This window comes from Myzus persicae, unplaced genomic scaffold, assembly GCF_001856785.1.
Source record: "Myzus persicae strain clone G006 unplaced genomic scaffold, MPER_G0061.0, whole genome shotgun sequence".
Taxonomy (NCBI): Eukaryota; Metazoa; Arthropoda; class Insecta; order Hemiptera; family Aphididae; genus Myzus; species Myzus persicae.
Genome location: NW_019104433.1, coordinates 531877 through 549126, shown reverse-complemented (window position 1 = coordinate 549126; position 17250 = coordinate 531877). Strand labels below are relative to the sequence as shown.

The 17250-nt window shown below is 26.9% G+C and overlaps 1 protein-coding gene across 6 annotated transcripts; it reads left to right on the top strand.

Moving 5' to 3' along the window:
• The first annotated feature begins 5804 nt into the window (after window positions 1–5804).
• On the top strand, window positions 5805–15840 carry LOC111042127 (putative leucine-rich repeat-containing protein DDB_G0290503). Of its 6 annotated transcripts, none has more exons than XM_022326643.1 (17): window positions 5806–6221; window positions 6327–6548; window positions 6950–7200; window positions 7631–7833; window positions 9043–9170; window positions 9340–9416; window positions 9491–9637; window positions 9715–9973; window positions 10634–10831; window positions 10938–11093; window positions 11761–11880; window positions 11943–11963; window positions 12047–12235; window positions 12595–12720; window positions 13707–13892; window positions 13958–14076; window positions 15717–15840. In XM_022326643.1, the coding sequence occupies exons 2-16, from the start codon at window positions 6456–6458 to the stop codon at window positions 14063–14065; spliced, it is 2262 nt and encodes a 753-aa protein (XP_022182335.1). In that variant the 5' UTR covers window positions 5806–6221; window positions 6327–6455; the 3' UTR covers window positions 14066–14076; window positions 15717–15840. The 6 variants fall into 6 exon arrangements, with proteins under 6 accessions (XP_022182337.1, XP_022182338.1, XP_022182335.1 ...); XM_022326641.1 differs by having other exon boundaries at window positions 13958–14072; window positions 15717–15752; XM_022326642.1 differs by having other exon boundaries at window positions 6302–6548; window positions 13958–14072; window positions 15717–15752.
• The last annotated feature ends 1410 nt before the right edge of the window (window positions 15841–17250 follow it).

Below are 17250 nucleotides of genomic sequence, written 5' to 3'. Positions count from 1 at the left end.
GGGAATGGGAAATTAGGAAAGGAGAAAAGGACGTCGTGAACTCGTGATACGGCGACCGGTAGACAGCATCAGCTGCTACACCGTCACCGCCACCCCATGACGTATGCAAGCCAGAGTCGACCTTTGGGAGCGTGAAGGTCAAACTCGTGAACGCCATAAAGTCTTCGGTTCGGTTAGAGCATCCTCCGTTATCATTGTTACCAGGGAATTTGATGATTTTTAGAGCAGCGGGCCACACTGTCGTGTGACAAAAAATCGAAACGAGAACGTAACCAACTCTCCAGAGAGATGGCGTGGCTTGCCATATCGCCACGCCTATTATCTCCTTGATGCCCAGTGTCGCGGTGGAGGACAAGTGGTCGTGACTCGATGCAAGACTGCCGGAGAGTCGAAAACACATTATTACCACAGATTTTATAAAATGTATGTAGGTACGTATATTAATTATATAATATGATCTGTGTTATTAAGTAAGATAATTTTGGAACTTCATTTTCCTTCTCTGACCCACGCGAAACATTGTAGGTACAAACAAAATTTACGTTCAGCAAAACCAATCCTATGTGGCTATGTCGTTACTTGAGTCACAGAAAACTCTAAAACAGAATAGTTTGAATGGACAATGTGTCTCCGTCAATTATTAAGAATGGAAATTTGGTCCCCCAGTATTTTAAATGGATACATTTTTTTTTTTATTTATTTAAAATATAAATTTATTTGATAAAACTTAAATAATCGGTATAATTTAAATAAATAAAATATAACAATTTTAAAATATTAATTATTATAACATATATTAGATACCTAGGTGGCTAGGTACCTAATTCTTACAATATAACTTTCATCAGTCAAATTTAATTTTTAAATAATAACTTTAATGAATTATGAAATTATATAAAAGTATAACACATACCTATTTGATGGCGAAAGGTGACCCACCAATTTGCCATGCATGTAGCACCATGCTCACAATCAAATAACATCTTCGAAAAATCAAACAGTATGAAAAACAGAGAGAAAAACTCAACATAAGCCACCGTATTGAAACAAGTCTATAGGTCCAAATACTGAAAACGAAAACAACACAATAGAGTTCTTAAATCAACAATAATGTTAAACCTTATGTAAGATAAGACTGAATTAATGATATATATTTTTTAAACTGAATAATAGTTATTGTAAAAATAATAATCTATTGTAATTCTATAGTGGCCTGAATCGTCGAAGAAGAAATGCATAATTTTATGATCAATAAAAAAAAAATATATAATACATTTGGATACAATACATTATACAAATCATTTACATATAATTATTTATGTTTTGATGTTTCAGTCTCTATTTATTTTTAATTTAAAATGTGAGTACCATATTTAAATTATTTACATTAAAATTACTTATACCTATTCTTTTTCAAACGTTTAAAATGTCAGTATAATTATTAAATTTAAATCACTGTCTTCATTAAATTGACATCAGTCAAATTTAATTTTTAAATAACATAAGAACTTTATGGCTAAATAACTACTAATAACTCCCGGTGGCAAATTATGTCCTATATTTTAATTCAGTCCGTGGACTGGTCTTTTTTAGCGGAAACTAAACCTCTGTTTACCTTTGTTAATTATAGCTTTAGACTGAATTAACCTATCATCAAACTTTAAGTTACGAATATTACCTCTGCGGCAACGTTGGATACTTTATATTTTAATGTTGATATAAGTTATTACTTATGAGTGTTAAAATTATTACAATTAAAAAAATTCATAAGAATTAAAAATCCAGAGTAGTGACACGGGTAATGTTCTTAACTTAAGGTTCAATAATATGTGAATTCAGTCTAATTTTAAAAGTAGGAACTCGAGGTTGGTTCTGCTAAACATAATTTGTCGAGTTTTTTCGAGCTGATATCCTCTTAATTTAAAAGTCTTAATACATAATCGGATAAATGATTACTATTTATTATTCTTCATTTATACAGGCTGTCAATTTTTCGGGTTTCGTGTCAATACAGTTGACCTTTACGTATTTATCTTGCCTATTGTACCTACCTACTTCGAATGTACTAACACGCGTCGCGCTCGATCACAAATTTACAACCTATTATACCTAGTATTCTTTGAAACCAAAACTCGTGTTCAGTAATCACTAATCAGTGTTTACTCGAATGACTAAATATCTGCACCATTGCACTATTATATAAGGCACAAAATCTTTTGTACATCATGACTTGATTTACATTTATAACCTAGAGGCTCGAATTGGGTACTTATAATATTAAGTCGTTGATTGCTCTTTTTACTTCACTCTGGGCTCAACTGTTGAGCTGGATATTGTAGCTTTAAGCTTAAACCATTCTACACAGAGTATTAAATAAACAATTAAAATTTAAACTAAGTAAATTACGTACTTATTTTTTCAGTTATAGGTTTTATATAATATGAATTTATTATTTAATGATTCTTATATAGTTGTAGGTAGGTATTAGGATTGTTATTTTTATAATAACAAGAAACAGCCAAATTGATTCAAAAATTGACTTGAGTAAAATATCGGGAGTAGACTTTAAAGAAGGTATAAATAAAAAAAAGGTCACTACCCAGTCGTAAAATATTTTTATATGGATTTTCTGGAGACGATTACAACAGTGTCAAAAATAATTAATATATTAAACGAAGTAATCATATTGTCTATTATACATTATGGAACAGATTGAAAGGAGAAAAAGTGGAATGTAGAAATCACTTACTTCGTAACTATAGGAAATGCAAATGTCGACTCTCTTAAAAAAACTGAATATCCAGTTAAAATTAGTACATTTATCAATATATATATACTAGTATCTTACTATCTTGTCCAGACTCCAGATATATTACTCATGCTATTTTGAACATCGTTTAAATGAAAATTCATAGCTTCAACAAAAAAGAACCTAAGAGGTTAGTAGGGGAACTAGGAGGTACTAACTATGAAGTATAAACTATAATAATTATCGTACAGGTATTACACTAGGTTTATAATATATGTATTTTTATTTAACAATTACCTAGCTAACAACTTAATACTTAATTGTATCTGTACAGTGGCGTATCTTAAACTTTTTTCTAGGGGGAGGGTCCAACAATTTTTTTAGTTCTAACATTTGATTGATAATAGAAAATTGTTATTTATTTATTGACTATTGTTATACTTAACGTCTTTGTATAAACATCATCTACATTGTATTATAATATATTTATATATAATATCAAATTAAAATTTCAATATCTTTATGGTAATTTTTTTTTTGAGGGGGTTCTAACTGTTCTAAGGCTCTAGAATCTCTGGGCTCCCCGTAAATATGTCACTATTTCACTGTATAATTATTATACAAACGTTATGTAAATATAAATTAAATGAAAAGTATTCATTGAAATTGTATCTACGCCTATATTTTGTTTTAGACCTTAGAAAAGCAGTGACGTTATTGGGGGGGGGGGAGATGAACATGGGCCCCTGTCTGATTTTAAAAGCAGGGTGGTGGGCAATGGGCCGATGCACGGTTGTCTCCGTTACAACATTATAGGTATTATATATTAATCATGTTTAGGTACTATAAGTCTATAAATATATTTTTATTTCATCCACTTAAAAAACTTGAATTATAGTGTCTTGTGTCTATAATTATTGGTAATTTTTTTAGTGCATTACATTCTTAGAGAGGGTTATAAATCTGTATATGCTGGCTCTTATACGTTAAACAAGAAGGTTTATATTTTTTTAGTTATGTACGCATTATGGTCGTAACTAGTAGAATGCAAAACTGTCTTCAATACCCCAATAGTTCAAGTTTAGCATCTCTTGTTTTTTTAACTATTATTATTTATTTATTTATTAAATTAAATGTACTATGGGGAAATACCATCGATTTTATGTTTTTCAATTATAAAATATTCACCGAATTTAAAAAATATATATATCGGTAATACCTTAGTCATATGTCATCTTTGACTGTGTATTAAGTATTGAAGAATTAAAATATAAGTAGTATATATTTTTAATTCGTGGTATTACTATTTACTGGTAAACCCTCTTATATATATGAAATATATTAAAGTTTTATTTTACAAATCTTAATAAATTATTTATATAAAAAGTACCAAATTACTAGTTCAGACTCTTCAGAGTACTAAATTATAAAAAGTAAGCATATTTTGTTTTTACCATTAATGAAAAATGAAGTATCTAAATTAAAGTGTGCACAAAAAGTTTTCAAGTATCAATTATTGGATACAAAAATCTTTATTGAAATTAGTTATATAATATAGGTACATAATATTAAAATTTTAGTGGTGTTTAGTGGAATCTAATTATCGGCCACGGCATCTCATTGTCGGCCGTGGCATCTCTTTATCGACCGCGGCATCTTCGGTCGTCTGACTAAGAATTAACTTTTAATTAAGTTTAAGTATAAGGTTAATATTTAACATTCAAACATGAAACAAACTAAAGTATAATATTATAATAATATAAATTAAAATGTTTACTTCTTAATTAACTGCTGTTATTTTTCGCTGTGGTTGTCAGGTTAGTCAAAAAACATAGTACCTATTAGACCAACTGCTACTCTCATAATAATAATAGTAAGTTTAATGCTACATGCTACATCAACAACTTTTTTATTTCAAAACGTTCTGTATATTGTGTACAATATTACAGAACCTCCGGTAAACAAAGCTTGTATGCAGGGAGAGCAATTCTAAAAATATAAATAAGATAATAATAATATAAGTATAATACAGTATAGAATAAATAAAAATATGTAGTACTTAGAGTCTAGAGATAATATTCCTATTATAGGAATACACGATGTGTGTATTGCCGCAACGCGGAATGAAATCAAATATATAGATAGCGGGACGAACAGCATGGTTGGAATAGAATTCTCTCGCATTCACCGGGATTCGCGTAGGACATAGCGTTAACTGTTAAGCTGCCATTTTGCTCATTTTAGTTTGCTTTGTAGCAATATAGGCCTATGTGCAATAACCTATTGTATATTTAAGCCATGTGCCACGTGCATACAATTTACAAATGGTATATCAGCTATCTATACATTTTATTAAAATTGTATTTGGATTGCTTATTGTTACCCGAAATAGTTGACTAACTTTATGCGAAAAGGATGTTAGTTAGTGATAGTAGAGACCCAGTGCATATTTTATGCACGCAACATCAACAATTTAAAAATTTAACTATTAAAACGTAAGCTATTTTGTTTACATATTTATCAGTATTAATGTGTAGTATAACTATATTGTTAACATGTTTACTGAATAAAAAGTAAGTATTTCAGGGAAAAAATACGTACAGGTGGAATTTGTATTTTTTTCCAGGTAAAATAAAAGTATCAGTGGAATTTACATGTTAACCAATTCAACCATAAAAGCTGTACTATAAATATAAATTGGTGGAATTTACAATCTCCTGTGGGCATGTCGTATATTTTTTATTTAGGATATTATAGGGTCATAGGTCAACATACTTTCATGCTATTATTTATTTAGTTTTTTTTATTAAAGAAATCAAAAACAAAACATATTTTATGCAACAACATTAAGTTGAATAAGAATTGATTAACCTACCTCTAGTAAGCTTATGCAGCTTATGTTGGTGATAGGGAGTTATGATTAGTGCTAAATATAATAAAAAATAACATAATCTAAATACATAAGAATGTTAGATATTTACTTTACTGCTATACTTCAATTGCTTATGTATTATGTACAATGGTATGGATGTAGGATGTATAATAGTATTAATATGTTCTATTTACCTACAGAGTACAGATGTTATATATAGCATTATAGCATCTGTGTATTTACCGATTTAAAATTAAAATATTACTGATTCATTCCTGTCATGTTGCACTCCTGTATTTTCACCAACCGGCAACCGCCATTTTAATACTTTACCTTTGTCTTTCTGTACGTTAAACGCCTACTGGTCTTAAAATAATTCTTTTCGTTTTCGATTTTGACTATAGGTAGACAGGTAGTAGTTTATAAGTAGTTACATAGTAGTATAGTACGTACGCTTTAAAGAAGTTACAACCTGTCAGTCGTTATCTGTTGAGTTGTCGTCCTCGAATACTGAAGTATTATTTTTTTACTTGATACATTACAAAAAAAATGTATATTTTGTATTTGAGCCCATGAGCTCATGAGCCATGGTGTCCTCAAGTAAGTAATTTTTACCCATCGGAGCCTCGTATATTTTTACGTAGTATTAGGCATGTGTCGTTTTCTTTATTCTGCTGTAGTTTTTATTATTAAAATATATTTTAGAAGAGTTTGGTTGGTCTTCGAATAGAAGTTTTTTGATATCCAATAATACTGATCAAGGGTTTTCGCCAAAAACCTGGCTTTAGTATATAGTTTATTGACCACTGCCATATTATAACTGAAAGTCACAAAATGAATCAACCCGAGCAAAATCATAGGTTACTGGATGTTTGTGATGATAAAACTACTTGTTCGCCAAATAACACTACTTTTCATAGTTTAAATGTAAGTACCTATGCAACTGTATTGAAATAGTTATATTTACCTACTTTGTATAATTACCCATGTATTTAGAATTAATTTTACTCAAAAAACCAAAATCAACTAGGTACAAGATAATTTTAATAAAGTCTGTTCTTAATCTTTTGTAAAGGCCTTAATCTAAAATAGGTTTCTAGTATTACTTTTATTCCACTATCAAAGCTAAAATCCCCTCATTACTTTAATCTTCGTTTACAACCTTAAATTATGTCTCATTATTTATTATAGCTATAATAAGTTATTATTTATTATTCTGTAGACTGTATTAGTATGTATACATATTAATTGTTCAGCTATAATAACATTTTGTTCAAAGCTAAACAAATTCCAAATATAGATATTAATTATAATTTAAATTTTTATAGAACACAAATATTAATGAATCAGTCTTGGAAAACAGTGGGCTAAATGGAGACCTTTGCGATCCTGGAAAATACTTTGATTTACAACGCATGATGATTGATCAAAATAATGTAACGCTAGCTTTGAAAATGTCCGAATATGAAAAAGCATTAGTTGAAAGGGATTACACCATTAAATCCTTGCATACAAACATGATGAATTCTCAAAATAACAACTATGTTCTAAATAACCAGTGCAAAAATATAATGGAAAAGTAATGATTTTTTACAAGATTTTTTTCTTCATTTTAGAACCATGTCAATATTATTTTCTCATAACATACGCAAACTTAACATCTTGATTTTATATCTATACACATTTTTTGATAAATTGTGTTTATAATATTCAAACTTGTAATGTCATAAAATTTAAATTTCATACATTCAAAATTATGATATTTTATATTGCATTAGAAAATATCAATATTATAATAAAATCTTTTTAGAATAGTTTCTCTACATTTTTCAATACCTACCAATTCAATAGCAATAATAATATATATGTAACTTAATAGTTTATTAAATACTTAAACTATTCAATATCACAAGGTTAATTTGTATTTAACAAGTAAAAAATTTAACAAAAAACTTAAAATTTAGGTATACAAGTATACATAATAAGTAGATGCACAATTTTTATTTCAGGACAAAGTCAGTAAATGATACCTGTGTCCGCCTTAATACAAGTTTCACAAATATTTGTGAGCGTTTAAACAGACTTGGTGACACAGTAGATAATGCAAGAACCAGACAAAAGGAAGTTATGACATTAGTGGATCAAACTACTAGTACATTTCAAGAAAAAATTTTGAGTATTTCAGATACGCTTGATGAATCATTAAAGCAAGGTACTGTAGTTGTTATATGATACAAATGTAACTAATTAAAAATCGCACAAATTTATGAAGAAAAAAGCCCAGCCTATCTATGGAAAAAAATTACTAGATAATTGTATTTTAACGTAGGATTTTTGGGAAAATGAGGAACGTACCATAAAAAAATATATAATTTTTAATTTTACAATATCGTACATATTTTGGAGAAAAAAATGCTCTAAATTTATCATTGAAAATTACTCTTCCATCACATTAACTAGTTACATTAAAGAATCATGAAACAAAAATTAGTTTTCAATATTTTAAAATCTTATAGTACATAACAAAAAAATTTATGAAATACAATTTTAAGTATAACTGCCTAGAGTTATGAAACATATTTATACATATTAACATGAACATGTTCAGTGGGGCCCATTATCTTCTTGAAGAATAAATTAAAAAATAAATAAATAAATCTCGCATTGTTCTATGCCACGGTGGACCCAGAAATTTATCAAGGGAGGGGGATAATTAAAATGTATCCAGCTGATATTATTCATACTTAATAACATACTTTTTAATATCACCATTTTGAATTTATTCTTACAAACTGGTATTAATAATAACACTTATATACTTAAAGAAACAACATTTATTTTATAGATCTGGTGCACCAAAAATAAAAAAATTCAAAATAATGAAAATACACATTTAAAATTTAAAATATAATAAGTTACATACATTGTACACAATAGTATATAATATGTCAATAAAATATTTAATTCAAATTTAAAGAATCAAGTCTAACTTTCTATTTTTACTCTTGGCAAACTCGTAACTATTATACTGTACCTACATACAAAAAGATAGATAGAGTTTTTATTATTATTTATTAGTGTACCTGTGGTCTTAACGAGTAATTATTATGAAATAAATCATTATGCCAAGCCCCGATTGACAGTTTATCGTAATTATTTTGGGTAGTGAGTACGTTATTTATTATCATTATAACAATATGTAATGCCGAATATAATAGGTAATTCTCACAAATCACAATGCAATAAAATTGTATATATTAAGCTCAAGGGAGAAGGGGGTATTTACCCTATTACCCCCCCCCCTCTAATCCGTTTCTGGTTCTACAACCTTTCTAGACAAATATAACAGAACTAACCTCATGCTTATTAATATTTTAAACTACATGTTTTTAAAACTCTTCATTATAATTTCCCTTTATAGTGACTATGGAAAAGATAAGAACAAAACAGGATTTGGAAATGTTACAAAATAAGTATTCTCTTGATATAGCTGCTTTTAAAACAAATCTACAAGAATGTACAAATGAAATAGAATATTTAAAAAATGAAGTAAGTTATTTATTATAACATATTTTAATCAATATTTTAATATATAGTAAGAATTGCTAAATGTTATGAAAAATAAATAAATCTTATTTTATTTTATGGTGCAAAGCTAAAATTAGTATTAACTTATATATTTTAATAAAATAAATACAATGATTATAACTTTTTTTAGAATAATATTTTGTTGGAAAAACTGAATGATTCATACATAAAACTAAATGAAGAAAAAGAAACTGTGTTGTATCTTAAGTAAATTATGATCATACAAACAGTGAATAATTAATACCTACATTCTTGATAAATTATTGTTATTTTTATTTTAGTCAACGCTTTGAAACAGAACTTAGAGAGAAAGAAAATCAAAATCTACTACTTATCAATCAAAATAAATCCATGAATGAAAAGTTTGATGAAATAGGAACTAAAAATCAAATTTTGGAAGATGAACTTAATATACTTAAGAATTCTCTGTAGTTATTAAAAAATATTTATTATACATACTTAATAAGAATTTGTATACCTAAAATGTATAATTTATGTTTATTAGAAATGAAAACCAAAAACAGTTAAATATACAATCAAATATAGTTAAAGAGCAATCAGAACTGTTGGATAATCTAAAAATAATTGAGGAATTAAATGATAAATTAAAAAAGGATAATTTTACGTTAAAAGAACAGAATGAATATCTTGAACAAATTAATACAAATTTGGTGGAGGATATTAGCAGTATTAAATCGTCTCAACATGGAATTCAAGAAGAGACAGAAAGCAAATTTAAAGATATGTGTGAAAATTATGACAACGTTAGTATTTTAAAGTATTTTAGTGTTACAATTAAAATATTGTTAGTCAATGTAGTTTGGCCTAAGGACATTTAGGTGCCAGATTGTAAAAAAATGATCGGGTACCCATATTTTTTAGAACTCACAGTCTAAAACATATATTATCAGTGTTAGCCGCATTTTGGGGCTTTTCGTAATGTGTGAATATATATGAAAGTTAATGTATTCCGCAAAATTTTAAAAATGTTTCTGGACTTCACAAAACAACTAAGCACCAAGCTTAAATCTTAGTGTTGTATAATACTGTATTACACAAATGATAATTTTACCGCCAATGATTAAAATACAAATTTAAACTAAACTATACAATTAATGGTTATTTAATGAAAATTCTACTTAATAACAACCACTTGAAGAACATTTGTTTCAAAAGTACCAATACTGTTAGTCAGAAAAATAGACATTTTCTATACTAATAATAGCTGCCCTAGGCCCTGTTTCATCTAATTACAAAAATAATATTTTTAATTGATTAATACAGTATAATATAATAGTATTTAAAAATTTTTTATTCATATATAATGAAGAAATTGTAACTGTATTTGTGTAAACCCATATTTTGTAGGTTTTATTTTAATTTATTTTCATGGAAGATGTTTTGTTGTAATACATTTTTTCTAGTTATTGAAAATGCAAGATGAAAGATTAAAAGAACAAACTGAAAAATTAGTATTACAAAAAGAAAAAGAGATTAAAAATCAATCTGAAGTAATTGAATTAAAGGAAGAAATTGAAACGTCTAATAAAACAATAACTGGTTTACGAGAGGAACTACAAGCTAATTATGTGTTGATACCTGAATTACAAAAAAACATTGATGTAAATAACTATTGAAATTTATTACTATTTATAATAGTTTATAACTACTTAAAAATGAGTTTGTACTTTATAAAATAACATGTCATAATTTATATTTTTCTTTCAGGATTTAAATAAAAATTTAGTTAATGCTTATCAAAAACTTAGAGACTCTACTAAAGACCTAGTTGCAGAAAAAAATGAACTGGAAAAAGAAAAAATTGAACTAGAAAATCAAAGCAAAGAACATTTTGGTCAGATTGAAAAACTAACTTCTAATTATGTGAATATATTAATTAATAATATAATCTATGGTAACCTATGATACAGGATAATTTTATTTAACTTAGACTTTCATGAAAACTATTAATATTTTTATAAACTTTCATCCATGATTTAGAACCATTCAAAAATAATAATTTTTATCATTATAATTTTCTGTTTTTACTTTTTTGAATAACAACATAAATTAAAAATTTTTTTTTATTCCGAAGCAAATTACATTTTAAGAATATTTCAATGTATAGAAATTGAATTTTGAGAGAGTAATTAATTAGTTATAATATTGTAAGTATTTTAAGTTTAGGTTTGTGGATTAGTGAACTAACATTTTACTGGGTACACTTGTGCTACTCCACTTAACTAAACTTATAAATATTAATTAGTTACTTATTCATTCAAAATTAAATTATTGTACATTGAAATCCGACACAATATATTTTTTTTATTAGGAAATTAAAATGTTTTTTTTATTTTTACTTTACAATATTAAAGAAATTGTTATTAACTTATAAAAAATAATTATCTAATTATTCATAAACTTGAGAAAGTTAAAGTTTATTTTTTATTTTTTATCAAGCTTTATATAATGCATTTTAATATTAAAACAAATGTATAATATATAATAAAATTATAAGTTGTATTTTACCATGTATCAATTTAAATTTTAGATGAAATATAAATCAAAAGCCAAACAGCTATATGTAGAAGTTATGCGACTTAAGTATCAAGTTTCTCGATCAGAACCAAAGAAGAAAATTCAACAACTTCCACCAGTAGATACTATTGAGGTATGTTATCATTAACATTTTATATAAAATCAATTTTTTCATCCCTGATTTTGATTCTTTAGATATTAAGTGATGATGATGATGTGAGTATATGCTTTTTTATGCTTTTCAGTATAATAATATATTTATATTTAATTATTTAATTTCTCATATTTAAAAAAAATAGGAGTTGAGTATAGTTGAATTTAATGATCAAAATGTATCAAGCATGAATGTTAGTATACATTCTACTTCAAACAAACCTTTTCAAAAATCTAACATTTCAAGTTTAAAAAGAAATGGTTCCCCTTTAATTCATATTGGTAGTTCTAAAGTAAAGAAACACTTAACATCTGTTGATGTTGCTGCCTCACATGTAAGTTTTTAAATGCTTTATCTTTTCTTTGTAAGAAATAAGAAATATTAGTTGTAAATTGGAACCTACATATTTTTCTGTAAATTCTTACTGTAAATCATAATGTACTTTTGTTCCTTATGAATATATTAAACAATTTTGATTTTTCTGTCTTTTGATGACCTATTAATTACCTATTTTAAATTTGTAATCAATATTAATTATATCTAAAAAAAATTTAATTTGATATTATTACTACCAGTTCATTAAAATATAAATTAACATAATAAAATTGGCCATCATAAAAAATTCATTTTGCACTTCGTCTTAAGATAAAATTGTAAATAAACTATTATATGTAATTATTCTATATTATGTAGACAACAACAATTTCACCAAATATTTTAAAACAAATAAATGATGCAAGAAAAATTGAGAATTCATTAAACTCATCATTTAAAAGTATTAATTTAAAACACGAAGAGAAAAATGCCAATAAAATAGAGGTAATTCAATTTAAGTATTACATTTTATTTATTTTTATTATTTAAATAATATTTAATGTATTGACAATTATGTGCGTTAAAAAAAAATTGTGTCTAAAGTAGACAAAGTCACTTAGTAGACTACACTACTTAATAGAAAAAAAAACTCCGATCATCAACTTCGAGGAAGGTTTCTGGTAGTAATTTAAATCTAGTTAGTACTTTGGTAGGTCCAAATTAGATATTGCTTAGTACTTATTAAAATAATTATGAAAAGCAAAAAAAGGAGGGAATGTTGGTAGTAGCTGTTCTACTGTACAGTAGCTGAAGGTGTTGTGGCATTTGACTATATTACAGATTTTCAAGAATCTAAGTCGTAGTTTGTCTTTAATTACACCAAGCATTTTTGGAATTCACGCACTCTAACAATTGGTCACTATACACACAGTCGCACATTATTTTTGATATATATTGGATATTGCTTAAATCCGACCACTTACAAATGGTTTACTTTCAACAGCCTCAAGATTCAATACAGTTAGTTTCTTGTTGTTCATTTAATTTTAAGTTCACATCATTCAGTTTTTTCCATATAAAAATTAATTTAAAAGTGTAGTCACTTATTGACATGGACTGACTTCTAGTTTTTCATATTTGCTTAGAAAGGTCGCAGAACAATGTAAGTGATGTATAATTAATATGTTTTATAACTCAATGACACATGGTACACCTGACACCTACCATATTGCACCTTCCTGTTTATTTTTTTGCTTGAGAATAATCACTTAATTTTTTTGGCTTATGACAATGAGATAAAAATGTTTTATTGTAGTAAAGAAAAAAAAATTGAAAAAAATTAATTGTTGTAAATGTCAAAAGTTAAAAATAATGCGTATTATGCCATCTATTATAATAATTTTTAGATAGGTACACACATTTTTATACAAAAATTGTACAATTTTTTACTATAATCTATAAAAATAAAATATTTGTTTTTTGTTCAATAGAAAAATAATGAATACAATCAAAGTGTAAATGATAATGTTGATTATTCTACTGCAAGTCCTCATCAAATAAGAAGTAATGTGAGTATGGAAAGTAATAAGAGTCAAGTTAAATCAATGTTAAATGCAGATTCAATTCCTGCTGCAAAGAAAAAATTTAAAATACCTACTGATATTAAGTTATCTCAAGTAAAAACTTATTTGTTTAATAAATTAATAATAAATATTAATTATTTAACTATGTATATTTTCAGAAAAAAATTAAATCAACAAATGTACAAAAAAATGACTGGACTAAACCAAATTCACCTGTTGTTTTTACTGTTCCTTCTCCTAAACTTCAACCTAAATCTATTAAATAATTAAAAAGTAAGTAAGTAATTTGTGTATCTAATATAAATGGTGTACATTCATTTTGTTTGTAATTTCTATTTTTTTTTTCATCTTCGAGGCTGGTGACAGCTCCGATGTTTCCAACTACAGACCTTTTTCTATTTTACCTCACCTGACCAAACTCTTTGAATCCATTGTTTATTCCTGTATCAAAAGAAATCTCAACCACATAATTATAGATTCCCAGCATGGTTTCCGCCCTGGTAAGTCAACCATCACCAGCAATATTTCCTTCACCGCCTACATATTAGACCAACAGTCAAATTGACACAATTTTTACTGACTTCAAAAAAACTTTTAATTCAGTAAATCATAGACTTCTCGTTGCCACATTTGGCTCCCTCGGTATCGGCCATTCGCTTATCTCCTGGGTCTCTTCCTATAATTAAAACCCTAAATTGAGCTGTTTCAGAATTATCAGTTGTTTCCTCTATTGTTCCTCAAGGAGATCGAATGAGCCCACTTAATTTTATTATTTTTGTTAATTTAATAAATAAGTGTTTCTCTTTTGCTGAAGGCATTAACATTTTTTTGTAAAATTGACTCCTGCTGACTGCCTCTTTTTACAAGCTGAACTGGATACCTTCTTCATTTGGACTTAACACCTTTTTAGTTCTCAGCCTTGATAGATGTCACTCTATGAATTTCTGTAGGAAACGTAGCCCCATACTATATTCATATTATCTTGGCACCTCTACTCTCCTGTGAGTTGATCTTGTAACAGACCTAGGCTTTTATCTAACACCCACCCTCTCTTTTAAACACCACATCAATGTTACTGTTGGGAGACATCTCAAGATCCTCAGATTCATAAAGCGCAACACAACTCTCTTAACCTCTGCAACCTGTTTGCATATGCTACTTCAGCCTTGTATGTTCCATCCTCGAGTATGGATCAGTCATATCCATACCTTTTCTGTGATCAACTGCGCCTTGAACGAGTTCATCGCTTCTTATCTCTTATTGCCTTTTTATTAAAAATTGAACGCTCACCTCATAATTACACCTCTAATCTCAGTATTTCAACTCTGGTCTCACACTGTGACTGCTGACCTTATGTTCTATTTTGTGTTCCTTCCTATTCTACAAGACACAGACACCATTCCCTTTTCTCTGTTCTTACCAATCTCATCTTGTATAGTCATAACCAGCCTCTCCACAGAATGTTACACCTGCGAAACGACCTTAGTCCTACCACACTATCTTTCTGTGTTTTACTTATTTTCACAACCTGTTATATAATTATACCCACATTATTGTATTTTTAACCAATATTCTAATTATCAAATTATAATTATAATTATTTGTGAATTCTATCATTTTTCACTGATTTTAATACATTTAATACCAAATATGTTATAATTATTATATTTTGTAATATTTATACATTTTTACCTTATGCCTTTTACTATTTTAGCTAAATCTTAGGTTCACTCAAATTTTGATTCACATATTGTGGTTACCCGTAACCCAGTTATAGTTTATTTTTAAAATCCCTATTTTCTTCTGTAAGGATTGAGCTTTACTTATGTTATTATAATTTTTATTATTTTATATTCAATTGTTACTTTTGTTGCTTAAATAATATTATTATTATTCTTTATGTTCATAATTTTTTAGGCTGTTGAAAATTGTCTTATTGGAAAATGTCAACAACAAAAAAAACTGGGAGATGTCATTTATTTTGTTTAAAAATTAGTTTATGTATTCATTTATTCAAAGAAAGAAATTATTTTTAGTTTAAAAATATTTAGAAATAAATTAATCAAACATTATTTACTGTTCAAATATTATATTGTGAATAAATACTTGTTAATATAACAAATAAAAGTAATGTTAAATTGTAACTATAACATTTGGGTTAGATTACCTATTTACAGTGGAGCACTGGATTATTGGACAATACTTTTACTAATAATTATTTTATTAAAACTAGGAAATTTCAAAAAAAAAATTATAAAAATATATATACGGTCTTCCAAGTTTCTTGCGACAAAAATATTTAGGATTATGTTGGTTTCCTACTGGCTCATTTGGGGACTTCGGATTTTTCCCAATTTACTAAGTGACAACTTATTTAAATTATAGGTTGCCTACCTAATTAAAAATGCATCTACACATTTTCTAACAACTTTGATATAAGTTTCATATTTATTATATTATTGATACCTTAAATTCAATTTAGTGTAGTTAGTAAAGTAATTAAAAAACTTCAAAATGTAATTCAAGGTCCCTCAAAAGTTTTAATTAGTGTAATTAAAAAAAAAAGTTTTGCTTCTTAAGTATGAATTTTGAAAATTTCGTCAAAATCGTGAAAATTGGCAAATTATTTTGTAGTTTCAAATTCATAGCAGTTTTTCTTCCCATTCCCATACCTAACATTTAAAATGTAATTCGAGATTTCATTTTCAGTTTTTCTACCTTCAAAAATAAAAAATTATACCGGATAATTAAATTAAATTCACATGGATGTTTGAATTTCAAATTTTCACTACATTGGATATTTTATTATTTTCCTGTAAACTAACTTCTTTCTTTTTGTGTTGCAATTAAAACATGAATTACCGTAGATACTTGACATTTTTACTGAATGTTTATATTAAAATTTTCCATAAGCCATACAATTTTCAAAATACTTTTTGAGCTATTTGTATGGTATATTTATAGGCACGAGAAGACGTCGATGTCAGCTTATATAATATAAGGCGGAGATCTTGTGAAATATTAAGGGGGGCTCAAATATTTGATGACAAACAGACTAAATATTTCAAACATATTTGAACTAAATTATTTATTAAAAATCTAAATCATAATCTCAAAAGAAATGTATTCTCAAGAACATCAAACAATAAGTAAAATATAATTTAGTATAAAATGGTCAATACGGTTAACGATTCATTCAATCGCTATAAACTTTACGATAGGTTTAATGCAGCTATAGCGATAGTCCTATAATAGCTATATATCGCTTCTCGAGATTTATCAAAAATTAGGAAAAGAAATAATATTTTTCCCATCTAAAATAGAATGGTATAATATGTTATTCAATATAGATGGCTAATTGGCAATTGGTACAAAATATGTACAATATTAAGTATATAAACACAATATAATATTATTGTAAATTGTGACTTAATTGTTCGGTATGTTACCG